Consider the following 19,200-nt stretch of genomic DNA (forward strand, 5'->3'; position numbering starts at 1 on the left):
GACATCTAAGTTGCTTCCACATTCTAGCTATTGTAAACAGTGCTGCAATGAACAATGGAATACATGTGTTTCTTTCAATTTTGGTTTCCTCAGGGTATATGCCTAGGAGTGGGATTGTTGGGCCATATGGTGGTTTTACTCCTAGTTTTTTAAGGAATCTCCATACCGTATTCCATAGTGGCTGTATCAATTTACATTCCCACAAACAGTGCAAAAGCGTTCCCTTTTCTCCACACCCTTCTCTAGCATTTATTGTTTGTAGACTTTTTAATGATGGCCATTCTGACCAGCATGAGGTGGTATCTCATTATAGTTTTGATTTGCATTTCTCTAATAATGAGTAATATTGAGCATCTTTTCATGTGTTTGTTAGCCATCTGTAGGTCTTCTTTGGAGAAATGTCTGTTTAGGTCTTTTCCCTACTTTTTGATTGGGGTGTTTGTTTTTCTGGTATTCAGTTGTATGAACTGCTTGTATATTTTGAAAATTAATCCTTTGTCAGTTGTTTTATTTGCTATTATTTTCTCCCATTCTGAGGGCTGTGTTTTCACCTTGCTTACTTTTGTTTTTATTTCCATTACTCCTGGAGGTGGGTCATAGAGAATCTTGTTTTGATTTATGTCATTGAGTGTTCTGCCTGTTTTCCTCTAAGAGTTTTATAGTTTATGGTCTTATATTTAGGTCCTTAATCCATTTTGAGTTTATCTTTGTGTGTGTGGTGTTAGGAAGTGTTCTAATTTCATTCTTTTACATGTAGCTATCCAGTTTTCCCAGCACCATTTATTGAAGAGGCTGTCTTTGCCCCATTGTATGTATATTCTTGCCTCCTTTGTCAAAAATAAGGTACCCATAGGTGCATGGGTTTCTTTCTGGGCTTTCTATCTTGTTCATTGATCTGTGTTTCTGTTTCATGCCAGTACCATACTCTCTTGATGACTGTAGCTTTGTAGTGTAATCTGAAGTCAGGAAGGTTGATTCCTCCAGCTCCATTCTTTCTCAAGACTGCTTTGGCTATTTGGGGTCTTTTGTGTTTCCATATGAACTGTGAAATTTTTTGTTCTAGTTCTGTGAAAAATGCCATTGGTACTTTGTACGGATCACATTGACTCTATAGATTGCATTTTGTATTTTCACAATATTGATTCTTCCTACTCAGGAACATGGAATCTCTCTCCATCTGTTTATGTCGTCTTTGATTTCTTTCATTAGTGTCTTATAATTTTCTGTGTACAGTTCTTTTGTCTCCTTTAGTTAAGTTCAGTTCAGTTTCTCAGTCATGTCTGACTTTGTGACCCCATGGACTGAAGCACTCCAGGCCTCCCTGTCCATCACCAACTCCCGGAGTTCACTCAGACTCACGTCCATCGAGTCAGTGATGCCATCCAGCCATCTCATCCTCTGTCATCCCCTTCTCCTCCTGCCCCCAATCCCTCCCAGTATCAGAGTCTTTTCCAATGAGTCAACTCTTCGCACGAGGTGGCCAAAGTATTGGAGCTTCAGCTTCAGCATCAGTCCTTCCAATGAACACCCAGGACTGATCTCCTTTAGGATGGACTGGTTGGATCTCCTTGTAGTCCAAGGGACTCTCAAGAGTCTTCTCCAACACCACAGTTCAAAAACATCGATTCTTTGGTGCTCAGCTTTCTTTATAGTCCAACTCTCACATCCATACATGACTACTGGATAAACCATAGCCTTGACTAGACGGACCTTTGTTGGCATAATAATGTCTCTACTTTTTAATATGCTGTCTAGGTTGATTGTAACTTTCCTTCCAAGGAGTAAGTGTCTTTTAATTTCATGGCTGCAGTCACCATCTGCAGTGATTTTGGAGCCCCCCAAAATAAAGTCTGACACTGTTTCCACTGTTTCCCCATCTATTTGCCATGAAGTGATGGGACTGGATGCCATGATCTTAGTTTTCTGAATGTTGAGCTTTAAGCCAACTTTTTCACTCTCCTCATTCACTTTCTTGGAGAAGTCAATGGCACCCCACTCCAGTACACTTGCCTGGAGAATCCCATGAATGGAGGAGCCTGGTAGGCTGCAGTCCCTGGGGTTGCTAAGAGTCAGACATGGCTGAGCGACTTCACTTTCCCTTTTCATTTTCATGCATTGGAGGAGGAAATGGCAACCCACTCCAGTATTCTTGCCTGGAGAATCCCAGGGACGGAGGAGCCTGGTGGGCTGCTGTCTATGGGGTCGCACAGAGTTGGCCACGACTGAAACGACTTAGCAGCAGCAGCAGCAGCATTCACTTTCATCAAGAGGCTCTTTAGTTCTTCACTTTCTGCCATAAGGGTGGTGTCATTTGTCTCCTTGGGTAGGTTTATTCCTAGATATTTAATTCTTTTTGTTGCAATGGTGAATGGGATTGATTCCTTAATTTCTCTTTCTGATTTTTTATTGTTAGTATATATAAATGCAAATGATTTCTGTTTATTGATTTTGTATCCTGCAACTTCGCTAAATTCACTGCTTAGCTCTAGTAATTTTCTGATACTATCTTTAAGGTTTTCTATGTACAGTATCATGTCATCTGCAAACAATGAGAGCTTTACTTCTTCTCTTCCAATCTGGATTCCTTTTATTTCTTTTTCTTCTCTGATTGCTGTAGCTAGGACTTCCAGAACTATGTTGAATAATAGTGGTGAAAGTGGACACCCTTGTCTTGTTCCTGATCTTAGGGGGAATGCTTTCAGTTTTTAGCCATTGAGAATAATGTTTGCTGTAGGCTTATCATATATGGCCTTTACTATGTTGAGATAAGTTCCTTCTATGCCCATGTTTTGAAGAGTTTTAATCATAAATGGGTGCTGAATTGTGTCACAGACTTTTTCTGCATCTATTGAGATTATTATATGGTTTTTATTTTTCAGTTTGTTAATATGGTGTATCACATTGATTGATTTGCATGTATTGAAGAATCCTTGCATCCCTGGAATAAACCCAGCTTGATCGTGGTATATGAGCTTTTTGATGTGTTGACGAATTCTGTTTGCTAAAATTTTTTTGAGGATTTTTGCATCTATGTTCATCAGTAATATTGGTCTGTAGTTTTCTTTTTTGTGTGTCTTTGGTTTTGGTATCAGGGTAATGGTGGCCTCATAGAATGAGTGTGGAAGTGTTCCTTCTTCTGCAATTTTTTGAAAGAGTTTTAGAAGGATAGGCATTAGCTCTTCTCTAAATGTTTGATAGAATTCTCCTGTGAAGCCATCTGGTCCTGGGCTTTTGTTTTTTGGGAGATTTTTGATCACAGTTTCAATTTCAATGCTTGTAATTGGGTTGTTCATAATTTCTATTTCTTCCTGGTTCAATCATGGAAGATTGAATTTTTCTGAGAATCTGTCCATTTCTTCCAGGTTACCCATTTTATTGCTGTATATTTGTTAATAATAGTCTGTTATAATCCTTTATATTTCTGCATTGTCTATTGTAACCTCTCCTTTTTCATTTCTCATTTTGTTGATTTGATTCTTCCCTTTTCTTTTCTTGATGAGTCTAGCTAAAGGTTTGTCGATTTTGTTTACCGTCTCAAAAAACCAGCTTTTAGTTTTAGTAATCTTTACTGTTGTTTTTTTTCATTTATTTCTGCTCAGAACTTTATGATTCTTTTCTTCTGCTAATTTTGGGGTTTTTTTGTTCTTCTTTTTCCAGTTGTTTTAGGTATAAAGTTAGGTTGTCTATTTGATATTTTTCTTGTTTCTTAAGGTAGGATTGTATTGCTATAAACTTCCCTCTTAGGACTGCTTTTGCTGCATCCCATAGGTTTTGAGTTGTCATGTTTTCATTGTCATTTGTTTCTAGAAATTTCTTGATTTCCCTTTTGATTTTTTTCAGTAACCTTTAGTTAGTTATTTACTACTAGTTATTATTAGTAGTAATATTAATTATACCAATCAATTATAATATTGATGTTATTAATATTATAATTAATTATATTAATTAATGTTAATATATTATTAATAATATAACCAATAGTATAAATATTAACAATTATTACTATAATAATAACTAAGATTACTGGTTATTACTTACATAGTAAGTAACCTGTTAGCTATATAGAAATGTGTTGTTTACTCTCCATGTGTTTGTGTTTCTTACAGTTTTTTTCTTGTAATTGATATCTAATCTCATAGCATTGTGTTTGGAGAAGACGCTTGATACAATTTTAATTTTCTTATATTTACTGAGATTTGATTTGTGACCCAAGATGTGGTCTATACTAGAGAATGAACACTTGAGAAGAAGGTGTATTCCTCTGCATTGGATGGAATGTCCTGAAGATATCAATGAGATCCATCTCATCTGATGTATCATTTAAGACTTGTGTTTCTTATTAATTTTCTGTTTTGATGATCTGTCCATTGGTGTGAGTGGGGTGTTAAAGCCTCCTCCTCTTATTGTGTTACTGTCAATTTCTCCTTTTATGCCTGTTAGTGTTTGTCTTATGTATTGAGGTGTTCCCGTGTTGGGTGCATAGATATTTACAATTGTTATGTCTTCCTCTTGGATTTATCCCTTGATCATTATGTAGTGTCCTTCCTTGTCTCTTGTAGTATTCTTTAAGGTCTGTTTTGTCTGATACGAAGATTGCTGCTCCAGCTTTCTTTTGCTTCCCATTTGCATGGAATATATTTTCCCATCTTCTCACTTTCAGTCTATATGTGTCTTGAGGTCTGTAGTGGGTTTCTTGTAGACAGCATATATATGGGCCTTGTTTTTGTATCCATTCAGCCAGTCTGTGTCTTCTGGTTGGAGCATTTAATCCATTTACATTTAAAGTAATTGTTGATGTATATGTTTCTATTGCCATTTTTGTTTTTATTGTTTAACTGGGCCTTGAATGAGTGAGGTTTGAAAATTAGAGGCCTTTCCTCCAGGAGGGATGGTATAATTAAAGACAAGATGTCTGGAAACGAGTGAATTGTTTTGGCTGGTATGATGGGTGTGTGTAAAAAACTCATCTTTCAGTCACTTGGCTGTATAATTTGGAGATGAGCTTTGAAGCCCCTTTTCTTACAGAGCGAGCAGCATTGTAAATTCTGTGTTTTCTTGCAGGGCTTACAGCATCTCTGTCAGAGCTTCTTAGAATTCAGAGATAACCATCAGAGCCCAGGCTCCTTGTCTTCCTGATGGCCTCATGGGGTCGTTCTGGCGTACATACAGGTTGTTTTCTGGAATGGGTGTGGAGTGTGACTCAGAGTATGTGGGGAACCTAGTCCTTCCCAGGTGAAGTCCTGGCTAAGAAAAGTCTCCCTCTTTTTTGCAGAACTTGCTTCCCAGGTGGTGCTAGTGGTAAAGAACCCGCCTGCTAATGCAGGAGACATGAGACTCAGGTTCGATCCCTGAGTCAGGAAGATTCCCTGGAGGAAGGCATGGCAACCCACTCCAGTATTCTTGCCTGGAGAATCCCATGGACAGAGGAGCCTGGTGGGCTACAGCTCACGGGGTTGCAAAAAGTCGGACACGAGTGAAGTGACTTAGCACATACGCACACTTACTGGAGAAATTTATTGCCCCAGAGTGTTAAAGTTCTTGTGTATTCTCAATCAGGCCTCATAACACCTCAGGCTTTATTAAAATGTGAAGGTACTGGCTGTACACATTGGAGACTTTTATACTTTCAGTGAAGTCAGTACTGTGGCTGTAATTCAAGTGATCCACCAAAGATGAGGATTACAAACATTTAGACATAAATATCTTAGTTGTGTCGGACTCTCCAAGATCCGTGGACTGCAGCCTACCAGGCTCCCCCGTCCATGGGATTTTCCAGGCAAGAGTACTGGAGTGGGTTGCCATTGCCTTCTCCAAAGAATACTGGAGTGGGTTGCCATTCCCTTCTCCAGGAGATCTTCCTGACCCAGGGATTGAACCCAGGTCTTCCACATTGTAGGCAGACGCTTTACTGTCTGAGCCACCAGGGAAGTCAGATATCTCCCTACCTTTTCATATACTTAAAAACAATACTTCTTTCAACTGAAAGCTGACACATGAATACTGTACTTTGTTTTACCAGCAAGTGTGCTTCAAGATACTCACAGATATTTTTTCTACCTAGCTTGCCTTGAAAGACTGAGGTTTGAGCTTCATACTTATTGGTAGGCTAGGAAATTACCCCTTATTAAACTGTAAAATCTCCCCTTAAAATTAAATAATTGTTAACCATTTACATTATAACTTACCTCAGTTGAGTGGGCTAAGGGAGAAGAGGAGCTAGAGGTGAGGTTTGGAGTGTCAGTTTTGCCCTTAAGTCAGCTGGGCCGGTAAGTGGAAGGGCTGTGAGTTAGGTGGTGTGCTGAAGTTCAGAGGTAGCTTCACAAGTTTAGAAGTTGAGTTTGAATTTATGAATAAACTGGCTCGGAAAGGTGCCTGGACCTCATAAGTGATGTTGTGAGTTGGTCAGACCCCTGGCTCGTCCCACGGGGCCCAAGTGGATGTATTTATTGGACACATAGACTCCAGCTTTGCCGTGTGCCCTGTCTCTATCCCAAGTGGCAGCACTCTGGGGCAGCCTTTGTAGGGGTGACTGGTGCCACAGGAGTTGGGCAAGGAGGGAGTGCATTTATTCGTTGCCTAAGCCCTTTCCAAAGTGTGGTTAAGATCTGTGTGATCCTTTATTTCTCTTTTTTGGATGAGTTTGTAGCTCTGCTGGAGGAAAAGTTCTCTTTTATCCCTTAATCTTGTGCTGCGTAGGGAGGAAAATAGGAATTAGCTCTGATAAATGGGTTTAAGCTTGGAGATGAATGTTTTTGCCTCGTTTCTTTTTTTAAAAAACATTTATCTATCTTTGGCTGTGCTGGGTCTTCGCTGCTGCGTGCGGGCTTTCTCTAGCTGCGGCAAGTGGGGGATGCTCTCTGGTTGGGCGCCCTCACCGCGGTGGCTGCTTCTGCTGAGCTCAGGCTCTAGAGTGTGGGCTTCCGCAGTTGTGGCTCAGGGGCTGCAGAGCGTGCATCCTCCTTTCTTTTGACTCCTATTTACTGAAATTAGTTTTAAGGTTTATAAACTATTACTTCTGTCTCATTTTCTTCCTGACCACTTGCTTCAAATTTAGGTTGCAGCTATTGACATTTTAATACAATCCGATGAATACATTTGAAGATTTTGCATTAACCTCTTAATACCATTTAATTAGTACTTCTTGGTGCTTCTCACCAGTAAATTATATATCTGCATTTTACCTAGTAAGTACTGATCTTCAACACAAAAGGGTTAAATATACCATTATAACAGGTAGTTATCTTTCTAATAAATGCCCCTGGCATTTGACTGGCTCAATTCAGTTCAATTTACTAATGCACATAATTCTTTAAAAACTCATGTTTACATTTTTTGCAGGGATTGAGGTATATTTTTAAAAGTAGGATTGTACAGTACATCTGTGCAATGTAATATTATGCAGCAGTTGTTTGTGAAAAGTTTCTAATAGTGTGGAAAGGTGCTTAAGATAAATAAACTATGCACGTGGTACTCTGTCAGCAATATTAATATTTATGTGTGTTAAGAAAGAGAAAAGAGAGACATGCAGACATGAAGTAAACCAGATACAAATAGTGGTTCTGTCTGGATGAAAGAATTATGAGTTATTTACATTTTTATTCTTTTCTGTTGTATGCAGTTTTTTACTTTGGGTATCACTTTTCCAATAAAAACATAAATCCAGTAAAGGATTATAAATCATTTTACCACCTACCTCAGTAAAGATTTAAAATATAGTGAATATTCAACATTAAATTAATGCTTTCTGCAGAGAGAGAATGAAAAATTTCCCCTCATAAATTTAAAAAATTACTGAGAATTTACCATTTAGCACATTAAGTTATCTTACATGTTGTTATAGTTTCCTGTAGAGCAGTGTTTCTTAAACTGGGGAATGCTGGTGTTAAGTAACAGATTTGGAAAACAGTCATTCATAGTTTTACAGAACTAATAGCAGCAGTTACGAAAATCCTGAAGCATTTTAATTCTATACCTTGTGAGCTTAAGTTATTTAATTTTTGAAAATAAGTCTTTTATTGAAGTATAATACACATCCACAAAAATGCACAAATCTTAATTATACAGCTTATGAATTTTCACAAAGTAAACACACCCTTGTAACCATGTCACTTTATCTCTTATGTTGTACTGCTATATGTCTTTGACAAAATTTTCATAGCTCTCCACACAGAAGATATTGTTTAGCGTTCTGTGATCTCCAGAAGTTACACTCTTGATATTTCTGCTTGTTTTGCTCTCATAACTTCACTAACTCCCTTGTTTTTTTTTACATTTTTCAAGGAACTCTGAAAGTTTCATTCAGAATATTGTTATTCTTAGTTCATGGTGGGAAAGTTTGGCTTTTGTAGATTAAAAAATGCAAAAAAGTAGTAACTTCAAAATTATCGACATTTGACATTTACGTTAGAGGCTTCCCAGGTGGCACAGTGGCAAGGAATATTCCTGCCAGTGAAGGAGACACAAGAGACATGGGTTTGATCCCTGGGTCAGGAAGATCCTGTGCAGGAGGAAATGGCAACCTACTCCAGTGTTCTTGTCTGGAAAACTGCATGAATAGATGAGCCTGGCGATCTATAGTCTGTGGGGTCTCGGAGAGTCAGACAGAACTGAGAGCGCACGTGCGCACACACACACACACAGAGCCTTTGTGTATTTAATCTTTCTCTTGTTCCCAACTGCGGCACATGCTTTGCCCCAGTAACAGGTTGTGTGGAACTTGATTCCTGGGCCCTACATATGGTACAGCTTAGGTTGCTGATCTGAAGGAGCAGATCAGCAGCCAGTGGTAAGTGTGTCAGGCCTAGAAATCCTAGACCAAGTTGAGAGGAACTTTAGAGATCATTTTGCCTCAGATGGAGAAACTGAGTCCTGAAAGGTTACATGCCTTGGTCAGGGTCACAGAGTTGGCACCATAGCTGAGTCTAGAGTCCTGATCCTCTATCCCATTTCTAAACCATGCTAAGTCCCTAGTCTCTTCTTAAAGCTCATCCTTTTTTGACTAAAAATGTACTCCTCAGGCAGTGAAACTGACTTCTCAAAAAGATAAATTAGCTAACACGTTTTTCACCCAGACTTCTTAATGGAGATAACCTGACGGCGTCGACCTGTTTTGGAAAATATGCCTTGGGTTACTTTGGGTGAACGAGGGATGGTGTGGGGATGGTATAAATGCCAGTTGGTGATTGTTTAGAGCCGTTTTGGGAGTACATTCAACTGGAATAACCCTGGTAATAGGGAAAGTGTGGCGTGATGTCCGTTCGTGACCCTTCCCTGGGGACCGAGCTGTGTCAGGAGACCCGGCAGTGCCTCTGGAACATGGGGTCTCTAGTCTGTGCTCTTTCGGCTCCTGCACCTGGAAATAACAATAGATGTTGCATGACTTTTTGATTTTGAGGTTTAGTTTCAGGTGGCTGAAGGGAAAAAAGTAAATAAAGCCGCTCTTTGGTTTTGTAAGGAATACCCGGCCACAGTGTATGCATTTAGTAAGTGTTGATCGCAGTGATTGATGGGCCCTGGGGATTTAATGTTTCATGAAACATATCTGTAAGGCCCTAGGCTGTGGAGCGGGCAGTTCTAAGGAGCAATCACCATTACCCTCCAAAAATCTTGGTTCTGTTGCTATGTTGGATTAGTGAAATGCACAGGAATCTTGTCAGAGCAAACTGACATCTGCCTACCTGTAAGTTTGTAGGAACAGGTGTCTTCTGAATCTCTCCTGGCAGTCATCCTTGGCCTGACCTTCAGTGCCGGTCTCCACAGTCCAATCTCCAACCCCCTTCTATTCTTTCTCCCTCTATTACCAGAGTAGGTCCCTTCCTCAGAGGCCAGACTGATTGCCCTGTCCCTATATCTGTGGCTAGTGGTGCTTTTGAGAGTGTTTCCCCTTATTTAGAATGCCTCATCCTCCCCTTCTGCTTCTCCAAATCCTGCCCAACCTTTGAGGCCCAGCTCATTTTCCATCTTCTCTGCTCGGAACTCCTGTGGCACTTCTCCCCACGCCGTGCTATGGCTGATGGAGCCACAGTTTGGCCGGCGGGAGAAGAGAGTGGACTGTGGAGCTAGGTTGCCTGTGTGACCTTAGGCTGAAGACTTTTCTGAATCTAGGTTTCTTCATCTTTAAAAATGGACTAATAACCTGCCAAGGTTTTTCAGCTTACCTCATAGTTGGACAGGTTAAATGAATCCGTGCCGTTAAAATCTACAGGATAGCATCTGACACATACATTCTCATGAGATACTAGTCATTCCTTTTAGCATGCATTTAACTGTGGCCTCCCTGTGTTATGGTCTAATCATTTCAGATGTCTGTTTATTGGCCTCTAGTGAACTCAGAAAGTCCTCTCATGAAGAAAGGGGCTTGACATGTACTTCTTGTCGACCCTGTTGAGTCCTGCACGTGCACATAATAGTTCCCCGGTGCATGTCACTTGGAGTGAAACTGTGACTGTTTTAAAGAAATAGATGAAATAGGAGTGAAGAATTGAAAAGATAAGCTTCATTTCACAGATGGAGTTTTCTTATGATTCGTAGATCATGTAATTTGTTCCTTTTTTCATTGTTGTTGAGTCTAATGAGCTCTTCTGTCACAGTCACCGCAAGTGTGAGCATCATTTAGCAAGGATGATAGCAGTTTCAGGAGCTTGTCTCAGACGCTTGTCTTCTTGGCCCATGGTGGGAGGGAATCTCAGAGAGTAGATTCTGACCTGTCAGGATGTCTCAAAGCAGATGGGTCCTGAGCTGGTTGCTATGAGCATATCTCCTGTGCTGAGGAGCATGGGGAATTCACCAGTGGGGAGGGGACCTTCCCCTTCAGCCACCCTCCCTCTGCCTCCCCCTCCTCCTTTGTTAGCAGCTCAGATACAAGTCACCATCTTCACCTGTCGGTGTTCACAAATGTTTGAGGAGAAGCAAAAGTTACCTTCTGGTGGGAAGGCATGGGGACCCAGGCAGAAGCACTCATTCAAAGGCTGATTGCGGACGGGAGTTGCAGTGATGGCGGGATGCTCCGCCGTCCAGCCAGCCCTCAAGGACTTCAGCCAGGGTCTCTCTCAGAGCCCCAGGGGTGCCCCTTCAGTGATGAAGATGCTGCTCTTTTCCTTCTCCTAGGCTGGAACAAGACATTAAAAAGTTAAAGGCCGACCTGCAGGCCAGCAGGCAAGTGGAGCAGGAGCTCCGGAGTCAGATCAGCTCTCTCTCAAGCACCGAGCGAGGGATCCGCTCAGAAATGGGCCAGCTCCGGCAGGAGAACGAGCTGCTGCAGAACAAGTACGTGCGCCTTGTGGACCTTCGGCAGGGAGCCTAGCAGCCTCGCATCACTTTTGTTTTCAGGGATTGGAGCACAAGGTTCATGATGACAAAAGAATCTAGCAGAGGGGTTTTTTAAAATAAAATGTTAAAAGTATTTAGCATGAGATATTCAGTGTGTTACAAAATCTATAAAAACATTTAATGTGAACAAAACAGTTTATTTTCTTTTTTTAAATTTTTTAAAAATTAATTTATTTTAATTAGAGGCTAATTACTTTACAATATTGTATTGGTTTTGCTATACATCAACATGAATCCGCCACGGGTGTACACGTGTTCCCAATCCTGAACCCCCCTCCCAACAAAACAGTTTAATAATACTATTTGTCTTCTCTCATTTAATAACTTCTGCTCTTAGTTTAAAATAGTCATTGAGCTTTTGTGACAATTTGAGTAAAATTGACCAGAAGTATTTCTGCCACAATTTGAAGCTCTTACTCCTTTGAGTGAAAGTTTCCAGAGGATTAGACTCTCTGTACTTTGATTTCTGGAACTAAAAGTGGCAGTGAACTTTGATTTTATTTGAAGAGGCAGACCAAAAGCCTGCTTTTCTTTTATGCTTTCCATTAATTCATTCTGGAATTACTTCTTGACTCAATGCGGGTCTATCTTTTTTTTTTTTTTTAAATCTCTAAGCATTGGGTGTCTGGGCTAGTGATTGCTGTTGAAGGTGCTGAGCTGTCTGGGCTTTCCCTTGAAAGAGGATTCCTTCCTCATTTTCAGGGAATGTAACTCAAAAGCTAAAGCATTATAGACAAATAGCCTTTCCATTGTTTCATGTATGTGTGTGATGGCTCTAGCGTTGTTGATACAGTGAGAAAAACTCACCTTATATTGATACATAAAGCGAGGAGGAGGAGTAGCAAGGCAGAGAAGGTGGCTGAAATTTCTATCTGAAATAAGCATCCTGTGCTTCTAACTACAAGTTCTATTTTGGGATACTGGGAGAAAACGCCTCCCAGCTGGGAAGGAAGGGCTGCAGTGGGCTGTGGCGCATTGTGTTCATGCAAGGAAAGACCTGCCCCCCCGTCCCCCCCCAGCCCCTCCGCTTCAGTGGGGCTGGTTCCATCTGCCCTTCCTGGATCTCAGACTGAAGTTCTACGAGGCAGTAGAATTAGCTCTCCAGTTATCTTTTCCTCTCTTAGAGACCTGTTTTATCCTGTTTTCTGGATTACCTTCTGTAGATCACTTGCAGAAGTGAAGTGAAAGTTGGTCAGTCGTGTCCAACTCGTTGTGACTCCATGAACTGTATCCATGGAATTCTCCAGGCCGGAATACTGAAATAGATACTCGTTCCCTCCTCCAGGGTATCTTCCCAACCCAGGTCTCCTGCACTGCAGGTGAATTCTTTACCATCTGAGCCACCAGAAAAGCCCCGTAAAGCAGAGGCTAGGTCCAATTCTGTATTTTGTAAAGTAGCTTGTTTATTTGTTTTTAGGAATTGTTAAATAATAATGATTGTATTTTCCCTGGGCCCTCTGGGAGTTGACATCTGTGATCTGCTATTCAAATCTCCTGTTTGGCTTTAAAATGATAAAGAGAAGCCATGTCTTTCCAGGGTTTTTGGTGAACACTTCTAATTGTAAAACTGTATGACAATCATTTCCATATAGATTACATAATGCTGTGCAAATGAAGCAGAAAGATAAGCAGAATATCAGCCAGTTGGAGAAAAAGCTAAAAGCTGAGCAGGAAGCCCGAAGTTTTGTAGAAAAGCAGTTAATGGAGGAGAAAAAAAGGAAGAAGTTAGAAGAAGCTACTGCTGCCCGGGCTGTCGCATTTGCTGCTGCATCAAGGTAGGTCCATGCCACCTGTATGGCTTTCCTTGGACTGAGAATGGGAATTTGATGCCTTGGGCAGGTCTGGAAATAGACAGTCATGCACGGATGGATTGCTGTTAAGTACTGTTATGTTAACTGGTTTAAACTCCGTCTGTGCAGGCTCAAGCTCTCGTGACCACTTCATCCCTCATGACCTCTGTAAAGCAGGATGAGGGAATTACTGTGCCTTCCACACCTGGAAGGCAAAATGCTGCTCAAAAAGGGGTTCCAGTCACTTTCTGTAAGACTGATATTACTACATACTTTGAGAGAGCCGATCTGGACTTTTGTTCCCTTGCAGAACTGTCATTACTAAGTTGTGTGTTTCTGGAGTTTTTATCTTAAAATGCAAGAAAGATAAAGTCTCATTTCCCCAGACACTGTGTCCTGACTGCTCATGCCTTTTTGGACATCAGCAAACTGTCAAATGACCTTAAAAAAGATGGGGAAAGACTTAAGAGCCTCTTTTTCTCCCTCTCTGTCTCTCTTTAGCTTCTACTTCACTTTTTCACTTTTTCTTCATTTTTTCGACTGGTGAAGTTCTTCTGCATGGTGAGGGTCAGTTATGGGTTTACAGATGCAGCATGAGGGTAAATTATTATTTATTTCATTTAAATTTCTATCCCCAAATCTGTGTCCATGTGATATAGTTCTACTGCTTTCTCTTTTGTATTTGGCACGTTTCTAGCCTTCTTTTCAGCTCTGGCATTTGTAGGATACTTGGTAGACCATCATTTCACCTTTTAGAAGTATCAGTGGGATGGAGAGGTCTTTCTCCTGTGTGATCCTGCCTTACCCCAGCAGACTCTGGACTGCAGCTGGCTGAGCTGACTTGGCCCATCAGGATCTTTACAAATTCATAAGACCCTTTACTGACTTGCCTAGGATGTGATGAGTTTTGTTTGTCCATCATTTAAAGATTTGTAAACATGTCTGAGCACTTGCATTGCAGGAGATTTTCCTGAACAGTTGTCTGGTGTGGCTTGTGCTCTCCTTAATTCATCTAAGAGTTACTGTTTTTTAAAAAAATCCCTGAGGTGGATATGCCATTTTCTTAACGATATTGTTCAGTGGCTCTTACGCCTGAGAATCAGTATGTTGGTTTCAGTCTCTACCCTTAATCTCTTCTGCTTTCTCTGCTTTAACCCTTGGATGGTTCTTGTTTGCCATCATTCATGTAGTAAAGTGAAAGTAGCTCAGTCGAGTCTGACTCTTTGCAACCCCGTGGACTATACAGTCCATGGGATTCTCCAGGCCAGAACACTGAAGTGGGTAGCCTTTCCCTTCTCCAGGGGATCTTCCCAACCCAGGGGTCGAACCCAGGTCTCCAGCATTGCAGGCGGATTCTTTACCAGTTGAGCCAATAGGGAAGCCCTCATTCATGTAGAGGCTGTTTTTGTTCTTAAATAAATCTCAAACCTTGAAGAGTCTCTCTGGACCTTCCTTTTTGTGGGCAAAGGATACCTACTCCACCGGGCCTAAATGGCTCATCAGCTTTGAACTTGCTATTATCATCATCTTTTTAAGTTTTTCCTTATTATAACCCTGAGAAGCAACTCTAATGCTGCTTCCTTCTCTTTCTATTTACTTCAGGCTTGTCAAAATATCATGCCTAAAGAAAGGTGATGTTTGCAATGCATATAGCCCGTCAAAAGTGAAAATGTTCCTAGCTCACTGCCCTCTGCTGGAGACAGAAGACATCTGGTTCTGTCTTGCTCAGCTTGTGTGCAGTGTTCCAGGTCATGTTGCCTGATGGGAAGCTTGGTGGATTGGCAAAGTGGAAAAACCTCAGTTCTCAGCCAGTTCTATGACCGACAAGTTGGCAACCTTGGGACTATGTTCGCTTTTTCAGGATTATATTATATCTAAATAGCTTCAGTTTTCTTCTCTGGAAAACAGAATAATAAACCCAACTCCAGTACAGGAGGCAGTATGGGTAAAAGTACTAGCTTGACATCTGGCTCATCTAAGACTCCCAGTTAGTAATCATTTTAGATGACTTTTGAAATTATAAAAGTACAGAGAGAATGAGCAGACTGAGCCAAAAGCTGAAATCTGATTCTGTGAGTACAAGAAAAATATTGGTCCTGAAATATGATTAAACCTGTACTTGTTTGAATTCTTTTTCCTTTCTCTTCTTTTTAAAGGGGAGAGTGCACCGAAACCTTACGGAATCGGATCAGAGAATTAGAAGCAGAGGGCAAGAAGCTCACAATGGACATGAAGGTTAAAGAAGACCAGATCAGAGAATTAGAGCTGAAAGTTCAGGTAAGGGAGGACAGCCAACTTCATTGCACTTGAATTCCTCTTCTCTGTTAGATTTGTGCTCTGTGCTGCCATGAGGAGATAGCCCCTACTAATACAAGCCAAACCCCATCGCGTTTGAAAATCTCCATATGACCAAAAGAAGCTCTCATCTTGTCGAGCTCATTCAAGCTATATTTAATTTAACTGGATTCTAAGACAAGCCAGAAATATTGATCCCTGACATGTTTTATACCAGAATTTGGTTCACCAGAGATTCATTTCACTTTTTCAGGTTACAGGCCAAATTAGTGTGCTATGGAACTGATATACCTCTTCTTAGCCCTAACTCTGTATCGATTGCCAGGGAATTGACCATTCTGGGTGGCTCTGAGCCTCACAGATGGCCACTCGAGGCATGGAGTGGAGGAAAACTGCATGTGCATGGAGTAGGAAACTGCCGGTTCTTTGGACAGTGCCAGTTTGGGGATTGTGTATACCTTGACAAAGTATTTGATGTTGGGTCTTGAAAGGGACATTTAAAACTAATGTCTTAAGTTGTAAAGTTACAGTAATTTGAGTTATAGGGGACTCATAAAAAACCAGTGGCAGATAGAATAGATGACCCAGAATCAAAGCCTAAAGTGCAGGGAAGGTGGATCAGAAATGGATGAAACAGCAAGGGTTAATCAGTGAGGGCTGTGGGATAGCTGGACAACGGGAAAAAGAAAATCGACACTCATCTGATAGCACAGAAAAAGAAATGCCAGTTCAGTTCAGCTCAGTCGCTCAGTCGTGTCCAACTCTTTGCGACCCCATGAATCACAGCACGCCAGGCCTCCCTGTCCATCACCAACTCCCGGAGTTCACTCAGACTCACGTCCATCGAGTCAGTGATGCCATCCAGCCATCTCATCCTCTGTCGTCCCCTTCTCCTCCTGCCCCCAATCCCTCCCAGCATCAGAGTCTTTTCCAATGAGTCAACTCTTCGCATGAGGTGGCCGAAGTACTGGAGTTTCAGCTTTAACATCATTCCTTCCAAAGAACACCCAAGACTGATATCCTTTAGAATGGACTGGATGGATCTCCTTGCAGTCCAAGGGACTCTCAAGAGTCTTCTCCAGCACCACAGTTCAAAAGCATCAATTCTTCTGTGCTCAGCTTTCTTCACAGTCCAACTCTCACATCCGTACATGACCATTGGAAAAACCATAGCCTTGACTAGACGGACCTTTGTTGGCAAAGTAATGTCTCTGCTTTTCAGTATGCTATCTAGGTTGGTCATAACTTTTCTTCCAAGGAGTAAGTATCTTTTAATTTCATGGCTGCAGTCACCATCTGCAGCACTCATCTCATACGCTAGTAAAGTAATGCTCAAAATTCTCCAAGCCAGGCTTCAGCAATACGTGAACCGTGAACTTCCTGATGTTCAAGCTGGTTTTAGAAAAGGCAGAGGAACCAGACAGAGATCAAATTGCCAACATCCGCTGGATCATGGAAAAAGCAAGACAGTTCCAGAAAAACATCTATTTCTGCTTTATCGACTATGCCAAAGCCTTTGACTGTGTGGATCACAATCAACTGTGGAAAATTCTGAAAGAGATGGTAATACCAGACCACCTGACCTGCCTCTTGAGAAACCTATATGCAGGTCAGGAAGCAACAGTTAGAACTGGACATGGAACAACAGACTGGTTCCAAATAGGGAAAGGAGTACGTCAAGGCTATATATTGTCACCCTGCTTATTTAACTTATATGCAGAGTAGAAACGCTGGGCTGGAAGAAGCACAAGCTGGAATCAAGATTGCCGGGAGAAATATCAATAACCTCAGATATGCAGATGACACCACCCTTATGGCAGAAAGTGAAGAGGAACTAAAAAGCCTCTTGATGAAAGTGAAAGTGGAGAGTGAAAAAGTTGGCTTAAAGCTCAACATTCAGAAAATGAAGATCATGGCATCTGGTCCCATTACTTCATGGGAAATATATGGGAAACAGTGGAAATGCCAGAGAAAGAGTCAGAATTCCACAGGAAAAGAAACTCATTTTGTTTTAAATCGCAAAGTGGAAAAATAAAAGGAAAAACATCACCTGGGACAGATACAGATATTGCAACAAATGTTATAAATAAGGGATTAATATTCTCAATATGTAAATAGCTCATAAATATTGCTAATAAAAGCTCAAATATACAGAAGATAGGCAAAGGATATGAATAAATAATTCACAAAAAATGCAAATGACTGATAACAGTGTAAGAATATGTCCTTATCACCAAAGACAGATTAAAATTGAGTATCATTTATAGTCTGTGAAATTAGCAAACAATTTTTAAACAGTGATAACAGCCTGGGTAAGGGTGCAATGAAATAGGCCTTATATGTTGCTGGTGGAAGGATAATATTCTGGAAAGACCATGTATTTTCTAAAAATATTTTTCTCAGATTCCAGCCTAAGGTAAATATTTTAAAATCTCACCAGTGATTCATACACAAAGATGTACATCACAGTGGTATATATTAATAAATGCAAAAAAAATTGAAAATAATCTTAATAGTGGAAATTTAATAAATTATGGTACATATACATTTAGGTCCATACCATTTCTGTCCTTTATTGTTCCCATCTTTGCATGAAATGTTCCCTTGGTATCTCTAATTTTCTTGAAGAGATCTCTAGTCTTTGCCATTCTATTATTTTCCTCTATTTCTTTGCATTGGTCACTGAGGAAGTCTTTCTTATCTCTCCTTGCTGTTCTTTGAAACTCTGCATTCAGATGAGTATATCTTTCCTTTTCTCCTTTGCCTTTCACTTTGCTTCATTTCTCAGCTATGTGTAAGACCTCCTCAGACAACCATTTTGCCTTTTTGCATTTCTTTTTCTTGGGGATGGTCTTGATCACTGCCTCCTATACAATGTCACGAACCTCCATCCATAATTCTTAAGGTACTCTGTCTATCAAATGTAATCCCTTGAATCTGTTTGTCACTTCCACTGTATAGTCATTCAGTCCGAATATTGCAATAAGGAGTTCATGATCTGAGCCACAGTCAGCTCCTGGTTTTGTTTTTGCTGACTGTAGAGCTTCTCCATCTTTGCCTGCAAAGAATATAATCAGTCTGATTTTGGTATTGGCCATCTGGTGATGTCCATGTGCAGAGTCATCTCTTGTGTTGTTGAAAGAGGATGTTTGCTATGACCAGTGATTTCTCTTAGTAAAACTCTGTTAGTCTTTGCCCTGCTTAATTTTATACTCCAAGGCCAAACTTGCCTGTTACTCCAGGTATTTTGTAACTTGCTACTTTTGTATTCCAGTCCCCTGTGATGAAAAGGACATCATTTTTTGATGTTAGTTTTAGAAGGTCTTGTAGGTCTTCATAGAACCATTCAACTTCAGCTTCTTCAGCATTAGTGGTTGGGGCATAGACTTGGATTACTGTGATATTGAATGGTTTGCCTTAGAAATGAACAGAGATCATTCTGTCATTTTTGAGATTGCACCTAAATACTGCATTTCAGACTCTTTTGTTGACTATGAGGGCTACTCCATTTCTTCTAACGGGTTCTTGCCCAGAGTAGTAGATATAATGGTCATCTGAGTTAAATTCGCCCATTCCGGTCTATTTTAGTTCACTGATTCCTAAAAATGTCATTGTTCACTCTTGCCTCCTCTTTCACTACTTCCAATTTACCTTGATTCATAGACGTAACATTCCAGGTTCCCATGCAATATTGTTCTTTACAGCATCTGACTTTACTTCTATCACCAGTCACATCCACAACTGGACATTGTTTTTGCTTTGGCTCTGTCTCTTCATTCTTTTTGGA

General features: G+C 40.6%; 1 protein-coding gene across 1 annotated transcript in view; it reads left to right on the top strand.

Moving 5' to 3' along the window:
• The window catches only part of MACO1 (macoilin 1), a 66,279-nt gene that overhangs the window by 38,364 nt on the left and 8,715 nt on the right, over positions 1–19,200 (top strand). The window contains exons 7-9 of the mRNA XM_086365308.1: positions 11,107–11,265; positions 12,921–13,103; positions 15,275–15,395. Coding sequence (XP_086221434.1) covers positions 11,107–11,265; positions 12,921–13,103; positions 15,275–15,395 — 463 coding nt within the window. The remainder of the gene's footprint in view (positions 1–11,106; positions 11,266–12,920; positions 13,104–15,274; positions 15,396–19,200) is intronic.

Source organism: Bos grunniens, chromosome 2, assembly GCF_055505025.1.
Source record: "Bos grunniens cultivar Pamir isolate PY7600 chromosome 2, Bosgru_T2T1.0, whole genome shotgun sequence".
Classification (NCBI taxonomy): domain Eukaryota; kingdom Metazoa; phylum Chordata; class Mammalia; order Artiodactyla; family Bovidae; genus Bos; species Bos grunniens.